The sequence below is a fragment of the Coregonus lavaretus genome, assembly GCF_964263955.1.
Source record: "Coregonus lavaretus genome assembly, contig: SUPER_35_unloc_5, whole genome shotgun sequence".
NCBI lineage: Eukaryota > Metazoa > Chordata > Actinopteri > Salmoniformes > Salmonidae > Coregonus > Coregonus lavaretus.
Window position 1 is genome coordinate 1,132,919 of NW_028167177.1, and position 27,462 is coordinate 1,160,380.

General features: G+C 43.3%; 1 protein-coding gene across 1 annotated transcript; it reads left to right on the plus strand.

Annotated features, from left to right (window-relative positions):
- LOC311110425 (uncharacterized protein) lies at nt 1-26,881 on the plus strand. The gene is made up of 7 exons (XM_084188971.1): nt 1-505; nt 5,183-5,313; nt 12,231-12,425; nt 21,081-21,245; nt 21,657-21,768; nt 22,003-22,130; nt 24,786-26,881. The coding sequence occupies exons 1-7, from the start codon at nt 223-225 to the stop codon at nt 25,731-25,733; spliced, it is 1,962 nt and encodes a 653-aa protein (XP_084045097.1). The 5' UTR covers nt 1-222; the 3' UTR covers nt 25,734-26,881.
- The last annotated feature ends 581 nt before the right edge of the window (nt 26,882-27,462 follow it).

Sequence of the window (27,462 nt, forward strand, 5' to 3'; positions counted from 1 at the left end):
GTAGTAAACAGAAGTGAATAGTGACCAAGAGCAATTTCCATGTTAGCGTTTTTGTTTTGTTATTTTGTCATTTATTAACACTCTGGAACTCAAAATGTGATTCATTTTAACTGTAAAACATCACATACTTAACTCGGGTAGTCTTTAATTCGCGTTGGAGACAGGACTTCGTTGATAGATGTTATCTAGGTAACGCTAACTAGTTGCTAACGTTAGCTAACAATGGCTAACGGTATGGTTTTTCACACTCAAATAGCCTCCATCATGGAGGTGCTAGCGAATGCAGCCGTGGCAGAGATCAGTAAACTCGTAGACGACGACTATGCAGTGTTTCGTTTGGAAATGTCTCAAAGCCTAAAAGAAAACAGGGCATTGCGGAGGAAACTACAGCTACTGGAAATGAAGGTGTCACGGGAGCGCGCAGAGAGGACAATACGAGAGCGCGCACTCGCCAGTCGTCCCAGTAGTGTCAAGATTCTCGACAGATACAGAGGAATGGCAAGAGGTACATTTTGCAGAAGGCCTAGGCAGCGTTACCTTATGCGCATGTGTTCAGAATCAGATGTGTTACCCAGAATTTGGTCTTGGTCCGTTTTTGGATAGTATACAATACTTCCCGTGATTACTTAGTTATCTTGCAATATATTTAATCAAATCAAATTTTATTTGTCACATACACGTGTTTAGCAGATGTTATAGCTGGTGTCGCGAAATGCTTGTGCTTCTAGCTCCGACAGTGCAGTAATATCTAACAATTTCACAACATATACCCAATTTACACAAAACTAGTAAGGAATGGAATTTAAGAATATATCCATATATGGACAAGTAATGACAGAGCGGCATGGACTAAGATACAGTAGAATATTATAGAATACTGTATACACATATGATGAACAGTGCAAGATATGTAAACATCATTAAAGTGACTAGTGTTCCATTTCTTAAAGTGGCCAGTGATTTCAATAGGCAGCAGCAGCCTCTAATGTGATAGTAATGGCTATTTAACAGTCTGATGGCCTTGACATAGAAGCTGTTTTTCATTCTCTCGGTCCCAGCTTTGATGCACCTGTACTGACCTCGCCTTCTGGATGATAGCGGGGTGAACAGGCAGTGGCTCGGGTGGTTGATGTCCTTGATGATCTTTTTGGCCTTCCTGTGACATCGGGAGCTGTAGGTGTTTTGGAGGGTGGGTAGTTTGCCCCCGGTAATGCGTTCGGCAGACCGCACCACCCTCTGGAGAGCCCTGCAGTTACGGGCGGTGCAGTTGCTGTACCAGGCGGTGATACAGCCCGACAGGATGCTCTCAATTGTGCATCTGTAAAAGTTTGTGAGGGTTTTAGGTGCCGAGCCGAATTTCTTCAGCCTCCTGAGGTTGAAGAGGCTCTGTTGCGCCTTCTTCACCACACTGTCTGCATGGGTGGACCATTTCAGTTTGTCGGTGATGTGTACGCCAAGGAACTTGAAGCTTTCCACCTTCTCCACTGTGGTCCCGTCAATGTGGATAGGGGGGTGCACCCTCTGCTGTTTCCTGAAGTCCACGATCATCTCCTTTGTTTTGTTGAGGTTGAGTGAGAGGTTATTTTCCTGGCACCACACTCCCAGAGCCCTCACCTCCTCCCTGTAGGCGGTCTCGTCATTATTTTAACAGGCAGGTCAATTAAGATGAAAATATTATTGCACAAAGACACGATGGCCATTTTTCGAAATACCCATACTTGCGTTCAAAATAGTAGGGTGTTAGGGGTCAAAATGAAACTCTGGTTCTGGTGTTTTACTTTGTATTCGATGTTATAGATAAGCTTCTCGGGGGATAGGACTTATCATTGCTAAAATATCTTATTTTCCAAGTGATCGGAAAAGGTCCAAAAGGTTGCGGACTGGTCAAGGTTAATCCCTAGTCCAGGGGTGTCAAACTCTTTCCATGGAAGGCCTGCTTTTTTTATTAGTATTTTATTTATTTTTGTGGGGGGTTCCTTTCAGTTAAGCCCTAGACAACCAGGTGTGGGGAATTCCTTACTAGTTAGGAACCTTAATTAGTCAATGAATTACAAGGGAGGAACGAAAACCCACAGACACTTGGCACTCCGTGGAATGAGTTTGACACCTGTGCCCTAGTCAATAATGGCACCAAATCACCTGTCTGGATTCTTAATTTCAACACGTTTTGTCCAATATCTTAAGACCGGGTTGTCATATTGTGATGACATTTTCAGGACTGATGTAGAACAGAGTTAATAAAAAAAAATTAGTAAAAAGTATGAAATTAAACAGCAATATTATGCAAATGTTTCACTTAATATGCAAATTAGCCAGTACGGGATACATCATTTACAGTAACATAAGACCAATAAGTTAGGGTGGTTATGAAACAAATCTTCATGCTTTATGCAAAACTGAGAGTTTGTAAGAATTTGAAACAATTATGAAATTCCAATGCAACTTTATATACTACTTTATGCAAATTAGGTAAGTACAGCATGTTAAGCCCGTTTATTTAAAGTAAAGTGGTCATATTGTTAACATACACTGAGTGTACAAAACATTATGAACACCTGCTCTTTCCATGACATATTATTAACAGTAAATGGATTGTGTATGTGTGCCATTCAGAGGGTGAATGGGCAAGATGAAATATTTAGGTGCCTTTGAACAGGGTATGGTAGTAGGTGCAAGGCGCACCGGTTTGTGTCATTTTTAGACATGGTTAACAACTTCCACATTCATGTTTTCAAATGATTTATTATGTATTTTGAAGACCAGATTATTTACATTTACAGTGGGGGAAAAAAGTATTTAGTCAGCCACCAATTGTGCAAGTTCTCCCACTTAAAAAGATGAGAGAGGCCTGTAATTTTCATCATAGGTACACGTCAACTATGACAGACAAATTGAGATTTATTTTCCAGAAAATCACATTTGTAGGATTTTTAATGAATTTATTTGCAAATTATGGTGGAAAATAAGTATTTGGTCACCTACAAACAAGCAAGATTTCTGGCTCTCACAGACCTGTAACTTCTTCTTTAAGAGGCTCCTCTGTCCTCCACTCGTTACCTGTATTAATGGCACCTGTTTGAACTTGTTATCAGTATAAAAGACACCTGTCCACAACCTCAAACAGTCACACTCCAAACTCCACTATGGCCAAGACCAGAGAGCTGTCAAAGGACACCAGAAACAAAATTGTAGACCTGCACCAGGCTGGGAAGACTGAATCTGCAATAGGTAAGCAGCTTGGTTTGAAGAAATCAACTGTGGGAGCAATTATTAGGAAATGGAAGACATACAAGACCACTGATAATCTCCCTCGATCTGGGGCTCCACGCAAGATCTCACCCCGTGGGGTCAAAATGATCACAAGAACGGTGAGCAAAAATCCAAGAACCACACGGGGGGACCTAGTGAATGACCTGCAGAGAGCTGGGACCAAAGTTACAAAGCCTACCATCAGTAACACACTACGCCGCCAGGGACTCAAATCCTGCAGTGCCAGACGTGTCCCCCTGCTTAAGCCAGTACATGTCCAGGCCCGTCTGAAGTTTGCTAGAGTGCATTTGGATGATCCAGAAGAGGATTGGGAGAATGTCATATGGACAGATGAAACCAAAATATAACTTTTTGGTAAAAACTCAACTCGTCGTGTTTGGAGGACGAGAATGCTGAGTTGCATCCAAAGAACACCATACCTACTGTGAAGCATGGGGGTGGAAACATCATGCTTTGGGGCTGTTTTTCTGCAAAGGGACCAGGACGACTGATCTGTGTAAAGGAAAGAATGAATGGGGCCATGTATCGTGAGATTTTGAGTGAAAACCTCCTTCCATCAGCAAGGGCATTGAAGATGAAACGTGGCTGGGTCTTTCAGCATGACAATGATCCCAAACACACCGCCCGGGCAACGAAGGAGTGGCTTCGTAAGAAGCATTTCAAGGTCCTGGAGTGGCCTAGCCAGTCTCTAGATCTCAACCCCATATAAAATCTTTGGAGGGAGTTGAAAATCCGTGTTGCCCAGCGACAGCCCCAAAACATCACTGCTCTAGAGGAGATCTGCATGGAGGAATGGGCCAAAATACCAGCAACAGTGTGTGAAAACCTTGTGAAGACTTACAGAAAACGTTTGACCTGTGTCATTGCCAACAAAGGGTATATAACAAAGTATTGAGAAACTTTTGTTATTGACCAAATACTTATTTTCCACTATAATTTGCAAATACATTCATTAAAAATCCTACAATGTGATTTTCTGGATTTTTTTTCCTCATTTTGTCTGTCATAGTTGACGTGTACCTATGATGAAAATTACAGGCCTCTCTCATCTTTTTAAGTGGGAGAACTTGCACAATTGGTGGCTGACTAAATACTTTTTTCCCCCACTGTACGTAGTAAAGTGTCGGTCCCATGTTTCATGAGCTGAAATAAAAGATCCCCGAAATTTTCCACACAGACAAAACGCTTATTTCTCTCAAATGTTGTGCACAAATTTGTTTACATCCCTATTAGTGAACGTTTCTCCATGGCCAATATAATCCATCCACCTGACAGGTGTGGCATATCAATAAGCTGATTAAACAGCATGATCATTACATAGGTACACCTTGTGCTGGGGACATGTTGCGTTTATATTTTTGTTCAGTATAGAATTCTCGCATAGCGTCCATTGTTTGTCGCATAACCTAACATCCTATAAATAGTAGGCATTTTAGGTAGGCAAAAATAGCTGATAATCAAATATGGGATGTGCTACCAAAATGAACGAATGGCGGAGAACAGCGCAATTGCGCATTAGATGACGCATTCTCAGTATGGATGAGCCTAGTGTATTGGTATTTGTTGCTTAGGGCATTAATTTTTACTAAACAGTACGTTCTAAATAGTATATAGTATGATTAGTACACAGAATGCAGTTTAAGTAAGAAGTAGGCAAGCCAGATTTCGTACACGGCCAGTACCATATTCTAACCATATTCTTGATTTACTGAATTCCTATTGTCATACTCAATTAAAAGAATGTGATGCATAGAACATAATCTATCAATCAATAAATGGTATATCAAGAAGTTATAAGAAGTGTTACCTTGCATCCTTGCCAATTCTAGACAGTGACAATAGTGTACAACATAGCGTTGAGCATTTACAGTACCTAACCTAACCATGTCTTTACCCCCAATCACTCTTTCAGGTGAAGGACATCTCACTGGAGGCCACAGGAGCTTTGAGAAGCCAGTGGAACCCAATGCGTGGAGAGATGACCAACCCATAACGATAGATGAGGGTATTGAAACCTCAACCCAGCATGTTATTGTGATAGAGGTTAGTGTCATAGTGTAACACTAGAAATTACAGTACATAAAATATGTCCCGTTTATTTCAGAAAGGGTCCACTCAGCTATTAAAATCTAATCAAATAACATTTTATTTGTCACATGCGCCTAATACAACGGGTGTAGACTTTACCATGAAAGTAGTAACACGAGGAATACAATATACTAGAATGGAGCTATATACAGGGAGTACCAGATCAGTGTGCAGGTACGAGATATTTGAGGTACAGTATGTACACTATCAGTCAAAAGTTTGGACACACCTGCTTATTCAAGGGTTTTTCTTTATTTGTACTATTCTTTACTTTGTAGAATAATAGTGAAGACATCAAACTGTGAAATAACACATATGGAATCATGTAGTAACCAAAAAAAGTGTTCAACAAATCAAAATATATGTTATATTTGAGATTCTTCAAATAGCCACCCTTTGCCTTGATGACAGCTTTGCACACTCTTGGTATTCTCTCAACCAGCTTCATGAGGTAGTCAAATGGAATGCATTTCATATAACAGGTGTGCCTTGTTAAAAGTTAATTTGTGGAATTTCTTTCCTTCTTAATGCGTTTGAGCCAATCAGTTGTGTTGTGACAAGGTAGGTGGGGTATACAGAAGATAGCCCTATTTGGTAAAAGACCATGTCCAGATTATGGCAAGAACAGCTCAAATAAGCAAAGCGAAATGACAGTCCATTACTTTAAGACATGAAGGTAAGTCAATACGGAACATTTCAAGAACTTTGAATGTTTCTTCAAGTGCAGTCGCAAAAACCATCAAGCGCTATGATGAAACTGGCTCTTATGAGGACCGCCTCATTAGAGTTACCAGCCTCAGAAATTGCAGCCCAAATAAATGCTTCACAGAGTTCAAGTCACAGACACATCTCAACATCAACTGTTCAGAGGGGACTGTGTGAATCAGGCCTTCATGGTCGAATTGCTGCAAAGAAACCACTACTAAAGGACACCAATAAGAAGAAGAGACCTGCTTGGGCCAATAAACACGAGCAATGGACATTAGACCGGTGGAAATGTGTCCTTTGGTCTGGAGTCCAAATTGAAGATTTCTGGTTCCAACCGCCGTGTCTTTGTGAGACGCGGTGTGGGTGAACGGATGATCTCTGCATGTGTAGTTCCCACCGTAAAGCATGGAGGAGGAGGTGTTATGGTGTGGGGGTGCTTTGCTGGTGACACTGTCTGTGATTTATTTAGAATTCAAGGCACACTTAACCAGCATGGCTACCACAGCACTCTGCAGCGATACACCATCCCATCTGGTTTGGCATTAGTGGGACTATCATTTGTTTTTCAACAGGACAATGACCCAACACACCTCCAGGCTGTGTACAGTGAGGGAAAAAAGTATTTGATCCCCTGCTGATTTTGTACATTTGCCCACTGACAAAGAAATGATCAGTCTATAATTTTAATGGTAGATTTATTTGAGCAGTGAGGGACAGAATAAATAAATAAAATCCAGAAAAACGCATGTCAAAAATGTTATAAATTGATTTGCATTTTAATGAGGGAAATAATAATTTGACCCCCTCTCAATCAGAAAGATTTCTGGCTCCCAGGTGTATTTTCTACAGGTAACGAGCTGAGATTACTCTTAAAGGGAGTGCTCCTCTCAGCTTGTTACCTGTATAAAAGACACCTGTCGACAGAAGCAATCAATCAATCAGATTCCAAACTCTCCACCATGGCCAAGACCAAAGAGCTCTCCAATGATCTCAGGGACAAGATTGTAGACCTACACAAGGCTGGAATGGGCTACAAGACCATCGCCAAGCAGCTTGGTGAGAAGGTGACAACAGTTGGTGCGATTATTTGCAAATGGAAGAAACACAAAATAACTGTCAATCTCCCTCGGCCTAGGGCTCCATGCAATATCTCACCACGGGGAGTTGCAATGATCATGAGAACGGTGAGGAATCAGCCCAGAACTACACAGGAGGATCTTGTCAATGATCTCAAAGCAGCTGGGACCATAGTCACCAAGAAAACAATTGGTAACACAGTACGCCTTGAAGGACTGAAATCCTGCAGCACCCGCAAGGTCCCCCTGTTCAAGAAAGCACATATACAGGCCCGTCTGAAGTTTGCCAATGAACATCTGAATGATTCAGAGGAGAACTGGGTGAAAGTGTTGTGGTCAGATGAGACAAAAATCAAGCTCTTTTGCATCAACTCAACTCGCTGTGTTTGGAGGAGGAGGAATGCTGCCTATGACCCCAAGAACACCATCCCCACCGTCAAACATGGAGGTGGAAACATTATGCTTTGGGGGTGTTTTTCTGCTAAGGGGACAGGACAACTTCTGCTAAGGTGACAGGGAGAACCTCCTTCCCTCAGCCATGGCATTGAAAATGGGTCGTGGATGGGTATTCCAGCATGACAATGACTCAAAACACACGACCAAGGCAACAAAGGAGTGGCTCAAGAAGAAGCACATTAAGGTCCTGGAGTGGCCTAGCCAGTCTCCAGACCTTAATCCCATTGAAAATCTGTGGAGGGAGCTGAAGGTTCGAGTTGCCAAACGTCAGCCTCGAAACCTTTGCCACCAAGTACTAAGTAATGTTTTGCAGAGGGGTCAAATACTTATTTCCCTCATTAAAATGCAAAACATTTATAACATTTTTGACATGAGTTTTTCTGTTGTTATTCTGTCTCTCACTGTTCAAATAAATCTACCATTAAAATTATAGACTGATCATGTCTTTGTCAGTGGGCAAACGTACAAAATCAGCAGGGGATCAAATACTTTTTTCCCTCACTGTAAGGGCTATTTAACCAAGAAGGAGAGTGATGGAGTGCTGCATCATATGACCTGGCCTCCACAATCCCCCGACCTCAACCCAATTGAGATGGTTAGGGATGAGTCGGACGGCGGAGTGAAGGAAAAGCAGCCAACAAGTGCTCAGTGTCATGACTCTCCCTGGGTGAGGATCAAAGGCCTCACATCAGCTTGGCAAATGGCCGACAACAACCAGACCCTCTTACCCACAGGGGGGCTGTGCCGGTCTTGACACCTTAATACTGCCATAAATTAGAGATAGGAGAATCTATCTCTGGCATTCTAGTATGGTGAAAGGAATGCCTTCGTTTCAGAGACTTTTTGCCGCCCAAAAACGTCAACATCCAACAATGAACATTGGGACAATATATTTCAACATCCAAATGTTGGGAATGATGAGAAATGGAATATGGAAAATTAATGTCTATTTTGTGATGGTATAAAGGCGTTATAACAAAAACATTGTGACTTGAAGAGCTTTTACACTGTATATCAGGTTGACGTCCTTTACGTTGTGTAGAAAATATCAAGGAGGAAGACAATGTTTTCGTGAAGATAGAAATTTGATTTTAGCTTTCTAACAAGATCATAGTGATGATAATACTTTTGCCTCGTAACTAGCCACACCCGAGGGAGCTCAGCGAGCGTGTCAGAATGACGGAAACGCCCCTCTTTACCAGAGTGCATAAAAGATAGAGTTAAGAATGATCAGATCAGACCAGAAGTACTCAAGCTGCAGCTTTTGTCTATATTGGTCCCGACCCTGAAAATCAACACGAGGTGAAGACGACAAAGTTCCCTCCACTAACAATCAATGTTACGACTGAGTAGCTGTTCTAGGTACTGTATCTAAGAAGTTGAATTTAAGTGGGACCATCCTGTTACTCTCTTCAAACCATTGTCTACTACACTGCTCTCATCACCCCACAGGGGATCATCGACACGGCTGATTAGCCGTCCTCGGAAGACCACTTCCAGAACGAGTGAAAGTAAACAGACAACTAAGAAGGACATTGTGACCTCTTGTGGACAATCTGAGCCTTACATCTAAAAGGGCATCCGAAAGAAAAGGCCCAATCGACCCCTTCCCACGAAGGCCTGGGTCCAACAGAGATACACGACGAAGACCTCCAACACGTGAATACATGTATTGCTTTTCTTCCCAAACGGGTGGCAGTTCGGGGCAAAGTATTAGGATTACTGTGAGTTTAGGTCCATGTGTATCCAAGTGTTTTCTCTCTCTCTCTCTTTTTAACTCGCCATCTTTTGTAACAAGTGTCATATTGTGTGAGTCCGCTAGGGACCCGTTTTCATTGTATTAAGTTTCTAATCCCTACCTATACCGTGTACGTGTTTGTATCTTGTGTTATCATTTTTAATTAGTTAGTAAATCAATAATTAAATAAATGTGTGTAGTAGGAATGATCAGCAAGACCCGGGTTCGTGCAGACTTAGAGCCTACGACTTTCAGAATGAGACTGATATGAGGTAAATGATTAATAAATGACTGTTAAATGATGAGATATCTAGATATCTTTAGAGTTAATTTGGGAAACGGTAACTTGTTAAACAACTTTTCCCGTGGTGCCCCAAATTCCTAATGAGTTAATTGTTACATGATTCATTTAATCTAGTAACAATTAAACATAGTAGTTAATTATTCGATAAATAATAGTAATCACGATAATGAAAGTCACGTCACGACATCAGCATATGTGGGAACTCCTTCAAGACTGTTGGAAAAGCATTCCAGGTGAAGCTGGTTGAGAGAATGCCAAGAGTGTGCAAAGCTGTCATCAAGGCAAAGGGTGGCTATTTGAAGAATCTCAAATATAAAATATATTTTGATTTGTTTAACACTTTTTTGGTTACTACATGATTCCATATGTGTTATTTCAGTTTTGATTTCTTCACTATTATTCTATAATGTAGAAAATAGTACAAATAATGAAAAACCTTGGAATGAGTAGGTGTGTCCAAACTTTTGACTGGGACTGTACATGAAGTTAGGGTAAAGTGACCAGGCATCAGGATAGATGATAATAATAGGAGTAAAATAAAGAACAGAGTAGCAGCAGCATATGATAAGTGTAAAATGTTGTGTGTTTGTGTTGTGTCGGTAACTCGGTATTTGCGTGTGTGTAAAAGTGTGTGTTTTGTGTTGTGTCGCGGTAACTGTGTGTGCGCACGTATGTAGTGAATGTGTGTGTTTTTTTTGTGAGAGTGTCAGTTTAGTTTGAGTGTGTGTATATACTGTGGGGTCTGAAATTATTGACACCCTTGATAAAGATTAGCAATAATGACTGTATTAAAAAAATAAATAATACTGAGCTATAATGAATGCCACGAAAACTAACTGCAAATGCCTCCAACAAGTGTGTAGAGCTTGATGTAGTCATTGTGTGCTAGGAATATGGGACTAAATACTAAACTTTTGACTACTTCATTGATAAGAATCTGTAGGGGTGTCAATTTTGACTCCTACCTTTTTGAGAAAAACAAATATTACTTGTTAAACAATGTCTTTTTCTGAGCAATTGTATTAGTATAAAATAATATAACTTCCCAATTTTTTTAGCATACAATATAGCTCAGTATTTGAAATATTTATTTTAAACTGTCATTATTGCTCAATAATTTCTGACCCCACTGTATACTTTTGAGTGTGCATAGAGTCAGTGCAAGATAGTCTGATTAAGTTAATTAACTATTTAGCACTCTTATGGCTATTTAGCAGTCTTGTGGCTTGGGGGTAGAAGCTACAGTATCTCGGAGCCTGTTGGTCCGAGAGCCGACGCTCTGGTACCGTTTACAGACCGTTTTTTGGGCCTTGTTCTGACACTGCCTGATATAGAGGTCCTGGATGGCAGGGAGCACAGCCCCAGTGATGTACTGGGCTGTCCACACCACCCTCTGTAGCTCTTTGCGGTCAAGGGCAGTGTATTTGCCATACCAAGCGGTGATGCAGCCAGTCAAGATGCTCTCGATGGTGCAGCTGTATCTTTTTGAGGATCCGAGGGCCCATGCCAAATCCTTTTTGCCTCCTGAGGGGGAAGATGCTCTGTCGTGCCCTCTTCACATCTGTGTGGGTGTGTATGGGCCATGTTAAACCTTAGTGACGTGGACGCCAAGGAATTTGAAGCTCTCAACCCGCTCCACTATAGCCCATTGATGTGAGTGGGGGGCGTGCTCTACCCTCTTTCTCCTGTAGCCCACTATCAGCTCCTTGGTTTTACTGACGCAGAGGGAGAGTTTGTTGTCCTAGCACCACACTGCTAGGTCTCTGACCTCCTTGTAGGCTGTCTCATCACCGTCAGTGATCAGGCCTACCACCGTCGTGTCGTCAGCAAACTTGATGATGGTGTTGGAGTCGTGAACAGGGAGTACAGGAGGGGACTAAGCAAACACCCCTGAGTGGCCCCCATGTTGAGGGTCAGCGTGGCAGAGGTGTTGTTGCCTACCCTCACCACCTGGGGCTGGCCCGTCAGGAAGTCCAGGATCCAGATGCAGAGCAAGGTGTTCAGTTCCAGGTAGAGGTCTTCACGGATCCACCTGTACCTGAATACCCAAGCGGGTCCGGATCCAGAATTCTAAATATTGTCACTGGTCTGGGTCGGATCTGAAATGATTGTCACGGGTCTCGGGTATGTGTAATTTTAACGATCCGAACGCGACTGCTGCGGTAGAGAGAGAGAGAGAGAGAGAGAAATGTATGCATCTGCTCTTTGCTTTTCACAAAAGTGGCGCGTTTAACTTGTTGTTGGCCAAACACAAGTAATCAAAGCGCCAATAGGCTACAGTCATAGTCTCTCTGTGTGGGGCAAAAGTTATGAGTTATCTAATCAATAGGATAGGCTACAAGGATAGGCTACAACGATCAAGAGCCAACTTAGGTAGACTGCTAATTTATATTCTGAATGGAGTTGTTTTTGTTTGTAACTGTAGGATGAGAAAGCACATGCAGCCTAGCTAGCTAGCTTAACTAGCTTCTCCCGTTTTGATGCAGTCAAGACAGGTAGCCACTACGTAATCATATTGGATGATAAATGATGACATTGTTATACTATTCAACTCATGTACTGATAATAACCTCCTTTCTTCTTGTGTCAGTCTGCAGATGCAGAGGCTGCAGGTCCTGCAGGATTGTCTCTGGTCAAGCAGGAGAGGACTGAAGGAGAGGAGGACCCACGACACAGCAGAGACATCCAGACTGGAGCAGCGGCTGCAGTGGCACCTCCTGTAGTTACGGAGGACCTCACCACCGCCGCCGTGCCCCATCCCAGGACCCGACACAGCATCACGGAGGTCAGTGGAGCGCCGAATGCCGTCGTCAAGTCAGAGAGCGACACCAAGACTTTAACTGTAACGCACAGGCTATTACCCACAGCATCTGACCACAGATCAGACCCAGAGAGACTGGGGATGGGGCTGGGGCGACTCGGCTCTCCTCCTGCTCCCGGCTCAGAGTATTTACTTTACGGTAACCCGAGGACGGTTCATTCCCATCGGGACTCAGGTGGCACGTTAGAGACTGGCAATGATCTGTCTTGTTCTTACACTACAGAGATGGACCCTGGCAACATTCCCTTGGGTTTAGAGGCACAGACTGATCTGTCTAGGGCGGACTGGAACCAGTACAGTAGTAGTGTATACTCTGAAGGGTGCCTAGATAAGAAAGGGGAGGTTATAGTGGTAGATGAGGTGAAAGTGGAGGGCGATGCTCCTCTGACATGGAATGTAGACGAGACTCACTTAGGAGAAGGACACTCACAAAGCAGAGATTTCTTAGATTACAGGGGAATCTTAGAGACAAATCATATTGTCGCCACCCATTCCCCTTTACATGCTTTCAGGGATCGCGACCCAGTGCCCACATCAATGGCACCTTCCGATTCACATGGCTGTGTCCTTTTCGATCAGGTATTGAACTCAAAGGACCAAAGGGCCAAGGCATGGGGAGGGGGACCAACATCAGGCAATAGTAAAGAGAAGCGGTTCGTCTGCATGTTCTGCAACAAAGGCTTCAGCTGCCCCCAGAAGGTGGAGATCCACCAGAGGGTCCACACAGGGGTGAAACCCTTCGGCTGCCCCCAGTGTGAGAAGAGGTTCTCCCAGTCTGGTGACCTGAAGAGGCACCAGAGGGTCCACACAGGGGAGAAACCCTTCAGCTGCCCCCAGTGTGAGAAGAGGTTCTCCCTGGCTGGCAACCTGAAGATGCACCTGAAGGTCCACAAGGGAGAGAGACCGTTCGCTTGTACACACTGTGGGAAAAGGTTCTCAGAGAGGAGCTACCTCAGAATACACCAGCAGAAAAAACATTCTACTCTATAACATAGAAAACAACCGTTCCACTCGATAGCTTCTGACGTTTAGATCAAACCCTGCATAAAGAAAAATATATTTTTTTATTGTCAGCAAAAAAGATCCACAGATGCATTTGGAATAACGAGAGTCACAGATTTCAGTGTTGAATATTCCTGTGTAGAATATTGCATCCATTCATTGTGTGATATATAAGGCATATACACTGAGTGTACAAAACATTAGGAACAACTTCCTAATATTGAGTTGCACCCCCTTTTGCCCTCAGAACAGCCTCAATTCGTCTTGCCCATTGACCCTCTGAATGGCACACATACACAATCCATGTCTCAATTGTCTCAAGGCTTAAAAATCCTTCTTTAACCTGTCTCCTCCCCTTCATCTACACTGATTGAAGTGGATTTAACAAGTGACATCAATAAAGGATCATAGCTTTCACCTGGAGTCACCTGGTCAGTCTGTCAAGGAAAGAGTGGGTATTCCTAATGTTTTTTACTCAGTGTATAAGCCTAAAAAGACTGTTACATATTGTGTTTGTACAATGCTATATGATGTTCACAAATGTCTGTTTCATTACTACCATTCAACTACTTAAGTTTTTACCCCAATATACTTTTAATGAGAAAATGAATGGAGTTGATCAAGTTCCTATAGAGTTTTAGTTGAGACATTACATTTACATTTTATTCATTTAGCAGATGCTCTTATCCAGAACGACTTAAAATTAGTGCATTCATCTTAAGATGGCTGGGTGAGAACCACATATCAAAGTTGTAGCAATTCAGGGCTTGACATTAAGGGGGAATTGCAGCCGTTGATTTGGCCTCGTTTTTTTGGCTCGCTCCTCAAGAAATGCTGTCGGCCATGACAGAAGCCAATCGCGAGTTGGCTTGGGGGTGTGGTTTGATGTGGTTGTTTCTTTGGTGTGTCCTTGCCACCACCAAGACACACCCATCTGTCAGAACCTTGCCTGCAGCTATTTCCTCCTCTCAATCACAACAAACAAACCTCCTGCTTGTTGAGTTCAATAACTACAGGCAGATGTATGGTGAGATGCCGGAGGAAGCTTTGAATAGGTCAGTAGCCTACAGTGTAAAAACAACAAGAATGCGATTGCTAAATTTATGTAAGTATTCTAAACGAAATATTTTGTATAACTTTCAAATGTAGTAACAGGTCCATGTAGAATAAACAACCCTTTACATAATACCATAGAAGCAGTGTTCTGTTAATATAACAATGTGAACCTTTCATATTTTATTGTCATTCCCAGCCAATACAGATACTCTGCCTATCGGCATTTGTCTGGTGGTATTGGGGCTACCATGGCAAACATGTCAGTGGTCATACCTTCCTGTGTGGTGTCCTGTATACAACAGGAGTTCCCTGATCCTGGTGCAGAATACACAGGGTTCCTCCCTCCCCATATTGACTGATACCATTTAATTCAATAAAAAAAGACAATACAAGTAAAAGTTGTCTAGTAACATCTTTATGCTGAATGCCAGGTCTCTCTCCATTCAGAGACGTCAGTATCAAGCCTGTCTGTTGGACTCCATCACATCATCTTGCAAGTCTCCAAGTGCTGGCTCCATAGCTGCATCTGTGAACACATACACAGTCACTGTTCTATTACCAATGGCAGTTAGGATAGGTGATATCTGACACACAAACATATACTATGTTGAAGTTTGAACAGGTCAGACTAAACCTACCTAATTCTGGTCTACCCATCGACAATCGTTGGTGAGCAAGCAAGAGGTGAGACTGGAGGTAAGGTCTTTGCCAGCGTAGATCAGCTCCTGGGCCCTCAAAGATATTGGTCGGTCACATACAAACACACACAGAGCACTGATTACATTATCAATGGTGGTTATGATTAGCATGGTGGAACCAACCTGATTGCTGATTTCACCTTTCTATTTCACTTCAGATAACATGATATGTGAAATAGAATGGTAAACGCAACGATCAGGCTGGTTCCACCAGGCCAGGTTATGATGGTGAATTGGGGAAAAAAATCTCTAAACTGTTTTGACCTTTGACCAGGTCAAATTTGACCAACCTGATTCAAGCGTCCTCCCTGTTCCATTTATAGGAATTCTCACAGCGAGGACATGTCTGTGTGATGCTGAGGGTCCCCTTGCTGGTCTTCTCTATGTTGCATGTTCGGCTGCAAACTGGACATTTCTCTAACTGCAGCAGGCAATCCTCATTAACAATGGACTTCCTCATGGTGTTGGCTGGGAGGGCCTGTGACAGGGTGATACAATAGACAGCCAAGTGGTGAATTGCATTTTGTTATAAAGAAAGGAGAAAGCTTTTGATAATGCACTTCACAACCAAAATGATCTACTACTTGTATCTGCTTGACTGGGTAATTAACCTACTAGTTTATCAAACCGGGTATTTTTTTTGGACAACTTTTCACATAACACACATTACCATTGTTGATGAAGCCGTCTGTGTCACCAGGGTAGTAACTCGGGTCAAGCTAATCGTCACTAGTTACCACAGCCACAAAGTCAGAAACCCAGCCTATTTCTACAATTTAATGTTTCCGACTCATATCGATACCACATAGGCCGTTTTCAATGGGATTAGTTGCTTTTTAGGGGCAGTTGCTCTTTAACGCTTGTCTTCGTCTGGGACAAGTAAAATAAATAGTCGGACAAGAAGAATATAGATTTAAGTTCTCCAAATGGACAAGTACTGACTGTACGGACTGGAACGAATTGCAAAAATCTCTGAAGCTGGAGACTCTTATCTCCCTCACTAACTTTAAGCATCAGTTGTCAGAGCACCTTACCGATCACTGCACCTGTACACAGCCCATCTGAAATTAGCCCACCCAACTACCTCATCCCTATATTGTTATTTATTTTTGCTCATTTGCACCCCAGTATCTCTATTTGCACATCATCTCTTGCACATCTATCATTCCAGTGTTAAGACTAATTGTAATTATTTTGCACTATAGCCTATTTATTGCCTTACCTCCATAACTTGCTACATTTGCACACACTGTATATATATTTTCTGTTGTATTTTTGACTTTATGTTTTGTTTTACCCCATATGTAACTCTGTTGTTGTTGTTTTTATCGCACTGCTTTGCTTTATCTTGGCCAGGTCGCAGTTGTAAATGAGAACTTGTTCTCAACTGGCTTACCTGGTTAAATAAAGGTGAAATAAATAAAAAATAAAAAAGTTTAAAAAATCACAATATCAAACAACTACTCCGATCAGAATTGGATCAGAGCTGAATGTCTTGAGCCAATAAGTATTTAACTCCAAGCCTAAATAGGAGTAAAAATTTTGCTAAAGTCACATAAGTTGCATGTGCAATAATAGAGTTCAACATGATTTTGAAATGATACCTCATCTCTGTACCCCACACATACAATCATTAGTAAGGTCCCTCAGTTGAGCAGTGAATTTCAAACACTGATTCAACCACAAAGACCAGGGAGGTTTTCCAATGCCTCGCAAAGAAGGGCTCCTATTGGTAGATGGGTAAAAAAATAAAAAATAAAGCAGACATTGAATATCCCTTTGAGCATGGTGAAGTTATTAATTACACTTTGGATGGTGTATCAATACACCCAGTCACTACAAAGATACAGGCGTCCTTCCTAACTCAGTTGCCGGAGTGGAAGGAAACCGCTCAGGGATTTCACCATGAGGCCACTGGTGACTTTAAAACAGTTACAGAGTTTAATGGCTGTGATAGGAGAAAACTGAGGATGGATTAACAACATTGTAGTTACTCCACAATACTAACCTAATTGACAGAGTGAAAAGAAGGAAGCCTGTACAGAATAAAAATATTCCAAATCATGCATCCTGTTTGCAACAAGGCAAAGCAATTAACTTTTTGTCCTGAATACAGTGTTATGTTTGAGGCAAATCCAATACAACACATTACTGAGTACCACTCTCCATATATTTCAAGCATAGTGGTGGCTGCATCATGTTATGTGAATGCTTGTAATCATTAAGGATTAGGGAGTTTTTCAGGATAAAAAATAAACGGAATGGAGCTAAGCACAGACAAAATCCTAGAGGAAAACCTGGTTGTCTGCTTTCCACCAGCCACTGGGAGATGAATTCACCTTTCAGCAGGACAATAACCTAAAACACAAGGCCAAATCTACACTGGAGTTGCTTACCAAGAAGACAGTGAATGTTTCTCTGTGGCCGAGTTACTGTAGTTTTGACTTAACTCTATTTGAAAATCTATGGCAAGACCTGAAAATGGTTGTCTAGCAAAGATTAACAACCGATTTGACAGAGCTTAAAGAACTTTGAAAAGAATAATGGGCAAGTGTTGCAAAATTCCGGTGTGGAAAGCTCTTAGAGACTTACCCAGAAAGACTCGGCTATAGTCGCTGCCAAAGGTGATTCTAACATGTATTGACTCGGGTGTGAATACTTCTGTAAATGAGATATTTCTGTATTTCATTTTCAATACATTTTGCAAAAATGTCTAAGAACATGTTTTCACTTTGTCATAATGGCATATGGTGTGTAGATGTGTGAGACTAAATCTATTGAATCCATTTTGAATTCAGGCTGTAACACAACAAAATGTGGAATAAGTCAAGGGGTATGAATACTTTCTGAAGGCACTGTATCTCTTGATCTGTTTGACATGGTTAGTGATACACCCAGCAGTCATACGAGACAGAACTTACCAAGAAGTCACCAAGCTCTCTCTCTCGCAAGCCTGATTGATCTCTCTCGCAAGACTGATTGACGAGGTCGTGTGGAGGGCTCAGTCCTTTTTCTTTCACTTTCTTTTTTATTTCTATTTTAACGGTGGAGGACTAAAACAATGTGGATCTGGGCCGTGGGATTCATTTAAGATATTCTTTGAAGAGGCGGGGTTTTAGATGTTTTTGAAAGATGAGCATGGACTCTGCTGTCCTAGCTTCAGGGGGAAGCTGGTTCCAACAATGGGGTGCCAGGACAGAGAAGAGTTTTGACTGGGCTGAGTGGGAGCTGACCCCCCGTAGGGGTGGGACGGCCAAGAGACCAGAGGTGGCGGAGTACTCGATTTGGGGTGTAGGGTTTGAGCATAGCCTGAAGGTAGGGAGGGGCAGTTCCCCTTGCTGCTCTGTAGGCAAGTACCATGGTCTTGTAGTGGATGCAAGCTTCGACTGGAAGCCAGTGGAGTGTGCAGAGGAGCGGGGTGACATGGGAGAACTTGGGAAGTTTGAACACCAGGCAGGCTGCGGCGTTCTAGATTAGTTGCAGGGTTTTGATGGCACAAGCAGGGAGCCCAGCCAACAGAGAGTTGCAGTCGTGTAAACGTGAGATTACAACAGCCTGGATTAGGACCTGCGCAGTTTCCTGTGTAAGGACGGGTCATACTCTACAGATGTTGTAGAGCATGAACCTGCAGGAGCGAGTTATTGCTTTGATATTCTTTGCACTCTGAGAGGGGGACACCGTGGAGTTGTCAACCGTGATGGAGAGGTCTTGGAGCGGTCAGGCCTTCCCCGGGAGGATTAGCAGCTCGTCTTGTCGAGGTTGAGCTTGAGGTGGTGGGCCAACATCCAAGCTGAGATGTCTGCCAGGCACGCAGAGATACATATGTACAGTGAGGGAAAAAAGTATTTGATCCCCTGCTGATTTTGTACGTTTGCCCACTGACAAAGAAATTATCAGTCTATAATTTTAATGGTAGGTTTATTTGAACAGTGAGAGACAGAATAACAACAAAAAAATCCAGAAAAACGCATGTTAAAAATGTTATAAATTGATTTGCATTTTAATGAGGGAAATAAGTATTTGACCCCCTCTCAATCAGAAAGATTTCTGGCTCCCAGGTGTCTTTTATACAGGTAACGAGCTGAGATTAGGAGCACACTCTTAAAGGGAGTGCTCCTAATCTCAGTTTGTTACCTGTATAAAAGACACCTGTCCACAGAAGCAATCAATCAATCAGATTCCAAACTCTCCACCATGGCCAAGACCAAAGAGCTCTCCAAGGATGTCAGGGACAAGATTGTAGACCTACACAAGGCTGGAATGGGCTACAAGACCATCGCCAAGCAGCTTGGTGAGAAGGTGACAACAGTTGGTGCGATTATTCGCAAATGGAAGAAACACAAAAGAACTGTCAATCTCCCTCGGCCTGGGGCTCCATGCAAGATCTCACCTCGTGGAGTTGCAACGATCATGAGAACGGTGAGGAATCAGCCCAGAACTACACGGGAGGATCTTGTCAATGATCTCAAGGCAGCTGGGACCATAGTCACCAAGAAAACAATTGGTAACACACTACGCCGTGAAGGACTGAAATCCTGCAGCGCCCGCAAGGTCCCCCTGCTCAAGAAAGCACATATACAGGCCAGTCTGAAGTTTGCCAATGAACATCTGAATGATTCAGAGGAGAACTGGGTGAAAGTGCTGTGGTCAGATGAGACCAAAATCGAGCTCTTTGGCATCAACTCAACTCGCCGTATTTGGAGGAGGAGGAATGCTGCCTATGACCCCAAGAACACCATCCCCACTGTCAAACATGGAGGTGGAAACATTATGCTTTGGGGGTGTTTTTCTGCTAAGGGGACAGGACAACTTCACCGCATCAAAGGGACGATGGACGGGGCCATGTACCGTCAAATCATGGGTGAGAACCTCCTTCCCTCAGCCAGGGCATTGAAAATGAGTCGTGGATGGGTATTCCAGCATGACAGTGACCCAAAACACACGGCCAAGGCAACAAAGGAGTGGCTCAAGAAGAAGCACATTAAGGTCCTGGAGTGGCCTAGCCAGTCTCCAGACCTTAATCCCATAGAAAATCTGTGGAGGGAGTTGCCATACGTCAGCCTCGAAACCTTAATGACTTGGAGAAGATCTGCAAAGAGGAGTGGAACAGAATCCCTCCTGAGATGTGTGCAAACCTGGTGGCCAACTACAAGAAACGTCTGACCTCTGTGATTGCCAACAAGGGTTTTGCCACCAAGTACTAAGATATGTTTTGCAGAGGGGTCAAATACTTATTTCCCTCTTTAAAAAGCAAATCAATTTATAACATTTTTGACATGCGTTTTTCTGGATTTTTTTGTTGTTATTCTGTCTCTCACTGTTCAAATAAACCTACCATTAAAATTATAGACTGATCATGTCTTTGTCAGTGGGAAAACGTACAAAATCAGCAGGGGATCAAATACTTTTTTCCCTCACTGTATGTGTGGTTTTCATATGGTGTATTTAACACTTGTTTATGTGTAATAAACACAAAATGGGACTTTTCATTCTAAGACTTTCATTGACTATTTTGTATACACCACATCTGATCTCACCCTATTCTGCATACACCAGACAGCACTTTATAACCAATATACACACACACTAACAAACACCTACTACTCCTGGCCAAAATAGTTTAGTCAGGTTTGTCTGATGATGACTTTTGACGTATCATAGCTGACTTATTTTTACCCACAACATCATATTTATGTCCACCATGATGGGTTTAACAACAATGACGTCATTCTGTAACTACAGCATAGGACTCAAACATAGTGGGGAAGGGTAAACACTCCATGTTGAAAGTGTGTTTATTATCTGTGTGTACGTACCTGAGGGGGTGTATGTCTGTGTAATCTATATCACCTCTCTCTTCCAGGAGGAGGAGGGTCCAGAGGTGCTGCTGGTGAAGGAGGAGGGGTGTGAGGAGGGTCTGGGGAACCCTGAGGGGACCATGGTCATGGAGAACAACCAGACTACACCTCCTCCTGAACCCACAGAGGAACCAGCTGAGCAACACAGGACCACACACAGTCTCACTGAGGTGAGCCCACTGTGAACTACTGTCTGAATGGTATTAGGTCAGGGTCCGGATCCACAAAGCCTCTCAGAGTAGGAGTGCTGATCTAGGATCAGTTTAGCCTTTTAGATCATAATGAATAAAACTATATAGACAGGTGAGGATCTGATCCTTGACCAGCACTCTTACTATGAGGCGCTTTGTGGATACGGCCCCAGGTCTTGATTCATTTTGTCTTAAGTGTGGGACCATGCCTTTGAATGCTCAAACCTTTAAAAAATGTCAAGTAATCAAATTAATTAGCACGTTTGCGTAGTATCAAATCAACTAACAAGTTTGCATAGTACTCATAGCAATCCCTCATTGCCCAATCAGAAGATGCTCCATAGCAGGGTGCTCATATCAGAACATCCTCTAACTCTGTATCTCTTACAGTCAGTAGACATGGAGGATGGGAAGCTTGATCTGCTGCTAGTCAAAGAGGAGACAATAGAAGACGGACCAGAGAGCATTGACCTGCTGAGTGGACTAAAGATGGGGGAGCAAGGTAAGGGAGAAATACATATAGCCTATATACAGTAATAGATCTTCAATGGGAATAGTGATGCACCTGGCTATTGTTTTTTCTTCATTCATAAAATGAAATCAATACAACTTGTGTTTACATACTAAAACACACATTATAATGTATGAACTTGACCAGGTAATTGACAAAAAAAAACTCAATTTATGTAGAGTTATCTGCCATATTTTTAGTCTATTTTCTAACCTCTTCCTCTAGGTGGTTGGCTGGAGGCTAACAGAGGAGACTGGGCAGCCATCTTGGATCCCCAGACCCAGACTGGTGCAGCCAAGGGCCCAGGGGATATCATCACTGAGCAGGCCAGGACCAGAGGCGACATAGTGGAGGTCAGTGGATGGGACAGCATCGTCAACTCTGGGCTGGGGAACAACACTGTTAACCACAACCAGAAACAGACAGTCGAACACAAAACACCAACCGAATTTAGTCTCCATGACAACAGACTGGCTGAGACCAAAGCGAGGCATAGATTTGGTCTGCGGGGACAGGGCGGTGTCGGTATGTGGCGGGAGAGAACAGACACAGACTCGGCTAGCGATTCTCCGTCCTTCTCCTATAGTTGTGATTTATGGCGCCTCAGGTTAACCCCCGAACAGGTGCTGCCTTCAGCCTGCCTTCTATAGGATCTATCAACTGGAACATGGACCCTGCGACAACACAGACGCTCCCTGGTTAGGCTGCCAACTGTACCAGGCCAGTTTTTCACACTCGCCCAACCTGAAGAGGCACCTGGGAGTCCACACAGGAGAAACCCTTAGGCTGCCCCAGTGTGAGGAAAGGTTTTCCCATCAGCTGAAGATGTACCTGAAGAGAGGCTGTTCGCTTGTGGGCGGGAAGAGGTTCTCAAAGGAGCTACACAATATATACAAAAGTGTGTGGACATCCCATCAAATGAGTGGTTTCTATTTCAGCCACACCCGTTGCTGACAGGTGTATAAAATCGAGCACACAGCCATGCAATCTCCATAGACAAACATTGGCAGTAGAATGGCCTTACTGAAGAGCTCAGTGACTTTCAACGTGGCGCCGTCATAGGATGCCACCTTTCCAACAAGTCAGTTCGTCAAATTTCTGCCCTGCTAGAGCTGTCCTGGTCAACTGTAACTGCTGTTATTGTGATGTGGAAAAGTCTAGGAGCAACAACTGCTCAGCCGCTAAGTGGTAGGCCACACAAGCTCACAGAACAGGGCCGCCGAGTGCTGAAGCGCGTAGCGCGTAAAAATCGTCTGTCCTCAGTTGCAACACTCACTACCGAGTTCCAAAACTGCCTCTGGAAGCAACGTCAGCAAAATAACTGTTCCATCGAGAGCTTCATGAAATGGGTTTCCATGGCCGAGCAGCCGCACACAAGCCTAAGTTAACCATGCGCAATGCCAAGTGTCGGCTGGAGTCGTGTAAAGCTCGCCGCCATTGGACTATGGAGCAGTGGAAACGCGTTCTCTGGAGTGATGAATCACACTTTACCATCTGGCAGTCAAACTGACAAATCTGGGTTTGGCAGATGCCAGGAGAACGCTACTTTCCCCAATGCATAGTGCCAACTGTAAAGTTTGGTGAGGGAAGAAAAATGGTCTGGGGCTGTTTTTCATGGTTCGGGCTAGGCCCCTTAGTTCCAGTGAAGGAAAATCTTAACGCTACAGCATACAATTACATTCTAGACATTGTGGCAACAGTTTGGGGCCCTTTCCTGTTTCAGCATGACATTACCCCCGTGCACAAAGCGAGGTCCATACAGAAATGGTTTGTCGAGATCAGTGTGGAAGAATTTGACTGGCCTGCACAGAGCCCTGATCTCAACCCCATCTAACATCTTTGGGATGAATTGGAACGCCGACTGTGAGCCAGGCCTACTCGCCCAACATTAGTGCCCGACCTCACTAATGCTCGTGGCTGAATAGTCCCGTGTAGCTCAGTTGGTAGAGCATGGCGCTTGCAACGCCAGGGTTGTAGGTTCGTTTCCCACGGGGGACCAGTATGAAAAAATGCATGCACTCACTAACTGTAAGTCGCTCTGGATAAGAGCGTCTGCTAAATGACTAAAATGTAAATGTATGAATGGAAGCAAGTCCCTGCAGCAATGTTCCAACATCTAGTGGAAAGCCTTCCCAGAAGAGTGGAGGCTGTTTTAGCAACAAAGGGGGGACAAACTCCATATTAATGCCCATGATTTTGGAATGAGATGTTCGATGAGCAGGTGTCCACGTACTTTTTGTAATGTAGTGTACCTCAGGATACACCAGCAGAAAATGCACACGGCCCATGTATAGAGGATAGTGACATGTAATGTAGTACTAGTTAGTTTGTAGTTAATTCTGTTGGTTTTGGATGTAGTAGGGAACTGGTTGAGGTGAACTGAGGAAAGAATGAGTATGATGAGGCAGAGTAGATGATATGGTGGTGGTTGGTGGCATGGTGTCTGTAAAAAAATGTCACTGATGGAAAGGTTGGTACAGGTGTTTTATAGTGAGATAAGGATGGTGCCTTAATTCATGTTTACTTGACATGAAGTGGGGAAGCTGTGTGTAATGTAATGTTGAACCTTTTCCAAAGTATTCTAAAATTAATTTTATCAAAATGTGGGTACCAGGTTTACAGAAAAGGTAAAGTGTTACCATAGTGAGAAAAGTTATTCTACTTGTCAAATGTATTGTTTTGTGCAATAAAAACTCTACTTCACTTTATGTGCGTTTATGAACATTTTGTTGAAATTAAATACAAAATTGACTCTGTGCTGACTGACTTGGTTATTTTTGTATCATTGCAGGGACGAACCAAAACATTATACTTAATTCTTGAATCAACGCATATAGACTTTATAATGAACTCCAATGGCTCCATATTGTTAGGTACTTGAATCAGTGTTAGAGACGGACTTGACTGTGGTTAACGTTTGATAATTATCATGTCATGTTTCTGTGTGTACAGCAAATAGTTTATTTTATAAACCTTTATATGCTCTTCTGTACAATTTGTGTTTACAGTCTGCAGTCCATGAGGACCTGCTGATATCTGGTGTTGCTGGCAGGATAGACTGGCCCTCTGAGGTGGCTGGTCACAAGCCCTGGCTCCTGATCAGGACCCTGAATCAGGAGCCGACGCTCTTCCTTCCCGAGTCGGAACCGGGACCGAACCGCGAGGGACCGAGACTCCACCAACACACAGAACACAACCAGTGGACAGGTAGACTGAACAACCTCAGTCCTGGTGGTCATCAGAAAGACAGAGGTTCCAGTCAGGGATCCAGTCTGCAGCCCAGACCCTTCTCTTCACAGTCTCAGTGCAGGGATGAAGCAGGGCCTGGGGCTGATAGAGAGAGACCCTCCTGTTCCTATGATACAAACACCACAGTATCCATAAAGAACGGAGCAGGTCATCCTGGGCTTCAGCTTTCACAGAGAGTGGTGGGAGACCCCCCTGGTGGTAGTCTAGCAGCAAGTATGTCTTCTCCTTCAGGGTCTTGTCTAATGCCTGGTGATTGGGTTCATAGAAGTCCTGGGTCTGGACCTGGGTCTAGCCTTCCTCAGCTACCTCATAGTTACCCCACCAATACAGACAGGGTCAGGATGAGTGTTCACCACAAGAGGTACCTAGCCTATAACACAGCACACAATCCCAACAACACCCAAACAATGGCTAGAGGTCAAGGAGGGAGCTCAGAGACTAACCACCTGAGGGTGGTGGCTCCTGCTTCTTCCTACTCTGGTGTCATTGGGTCACAACATGGGAGACCGAGCGTTAGCACGGACGCAGACAAGCCATACGCCTGCCCCACGTGTGGGAAGCGCTTTGCTAAGGCGACCTATATGAAGAAGCACCAGACCATTCACATCAAGGAGAGGCCCTTCAAGTGTAAACTGTGTTACAAGAGCTTCTCATTCCTGAGTTACCTTATCAGACATAGGAGTGTCCACAACAAGGATAAATCGTAGCAGTGTGTCTTGAGATGTACACAAGGGATATCTAGAAACGATTATTTAGCTATAATATTATAGTTATCATGTGAAATAACCTGGAGTTTTGGGGGGGAGGATTACTAAGTCCCTCAGTTGAGCATCTGTGCACGCTCACATTCTCACATGATACAGACTTGTTGTTTGGTGTGCTGGCATAGCCAAAACACTGTCACTATATTTCCCCTCTGAATTAGGTTTTGCCTATGGTCTATTCAGGACAAATATTACCCTGGTCTTGTGACTGGGGTGAAATATTAATGATCAAACGAATGTGCACCTGTACTTCATATTCCTGACTGACTGGTCTCTACAAACTGGGGAGTGTATGTCCTTTTAACTTCTGTTTAGGAGGGTAATTAACCACATACCTCTCATTAACCCTTTGTTAACTTGTCATTTGAAATGGGCTTGTGTTAATACCTGTTTTTAGAGACAGTAAACCTAGGCTAGAACAATGACTGTTTTAATATTTACCTTACTGAGGTGATGGAATAAAGCCATTCTATTATTTTCTACTCTATTCTTGCTAACACACTGTTCTTTCTAAACAAATCTGCTCTGCGCTTGAAAGATACTGTAGTTATAATATTTTTTATTAGGATCCCCATTAGCCGACACCAATGGCGAATGCTAGTCTTACTGGGGTCTGACATTACAGACGAGACTATTTACATACATTTAAAAACATTAACATGTAGTGTGTGTGCATCTATCAGTTACACACACAGCAGTACATCCACACAACAAGTAGGTCACATGGGGGAGAGGCGTTGTGCCATGAGGTGTTGCTTTATTTGTTTTTTGAAAACCATGTTTGCTGTTCACTTGTGCTATATGAGATTGAAGGGAGTTCCATGCAATCATGACTCTGTATAGTACTGTACGTTTCATTTTACATTACATTTTAGTCATTTAGCAGACGCTCTTATCCAGAGCGACTTACAGGAGCAATTAGGGTTAAGTGCCTTGCTCAAGGGCACATCGACAGATTTTTCACCTAGTCGGCTCGGGGATTAGAACCAGCGACCTTTCGATTACTGGCACAACGCTCTCAACCACTAAACTATCTGCCGTTTCCTTGAATTTATTCTGGATCTGGGGACTGTGAAAAAAAAAACTGCTGGTATGTCTGGTGGGGTAAGTGTGTGTCAGTGCTGTGTGTAAATTAGCTTTGCAAACTGGGAGCAACATTATATCCTTCGCGTCCGACTCTTTATAGAAAAAATCTTCGTCCAGTTCGAGGAGAGTAATCGCTGTTCTGATATCCAGAAGCTCTTTTCGGTCATACGCACAAAACTGAGTGCCCAGTGACCGAAAAGAGCTTCTGGATATCAGAACAGCGATTACTCTCCTCGAACTGGACGAGGATTTTTTCTATAAAGAGTCGGTAGCATCAACATTATGTACAAAATAAGTTACAAACAATGCGAAAAAACCACCAAATAGCACAATTGGAATTGTGTACAGATCCTTGCAATATGGGGCTGTGCATTATCATGCTGAAACATGAGGTGATGGCGGCGGATGAATGGCACCACAACGGGCCTCAGGATCTCATCACGGTATCTCGATAAAATGCAATTGTGTTTGTTGCCCGTAGCATATGCCTGGCCATACCATAACCCCACCGCCACCACTGGGCACTCAGTTCACAACGTTGACATCAGCAAACCGCTCGCCCACATGACGCCATACACGCTGTCTG

What these genes read in the sequence shown, in the direction of transcription:
- LOC311110425 (XM_084188971.1), top strand. Translation starts at nt 223, where the DNA reads ATGGCTAACGGTATGGTTTTTCACACTCAAATAGCCTCCATCATGGAG. An exon ending in CCCGACACAGCATCACGGAG is followed by an intron (nt 12,426 to 21,080) that starts GTCAGTGGAGCG and finishes TCTCTCTTCCAG; the next exon opens with GAGGAGGAGGGTCCAGAGGT. An exon ending in CCACACACAGTCTCACTGAG is followed by an intron (nt 21,246 to 21,656) that starts GTGAGCCCACTG and finishes TATCTCTTACAG; the next exon opens with TCAGTAGACATGGAGGATGG.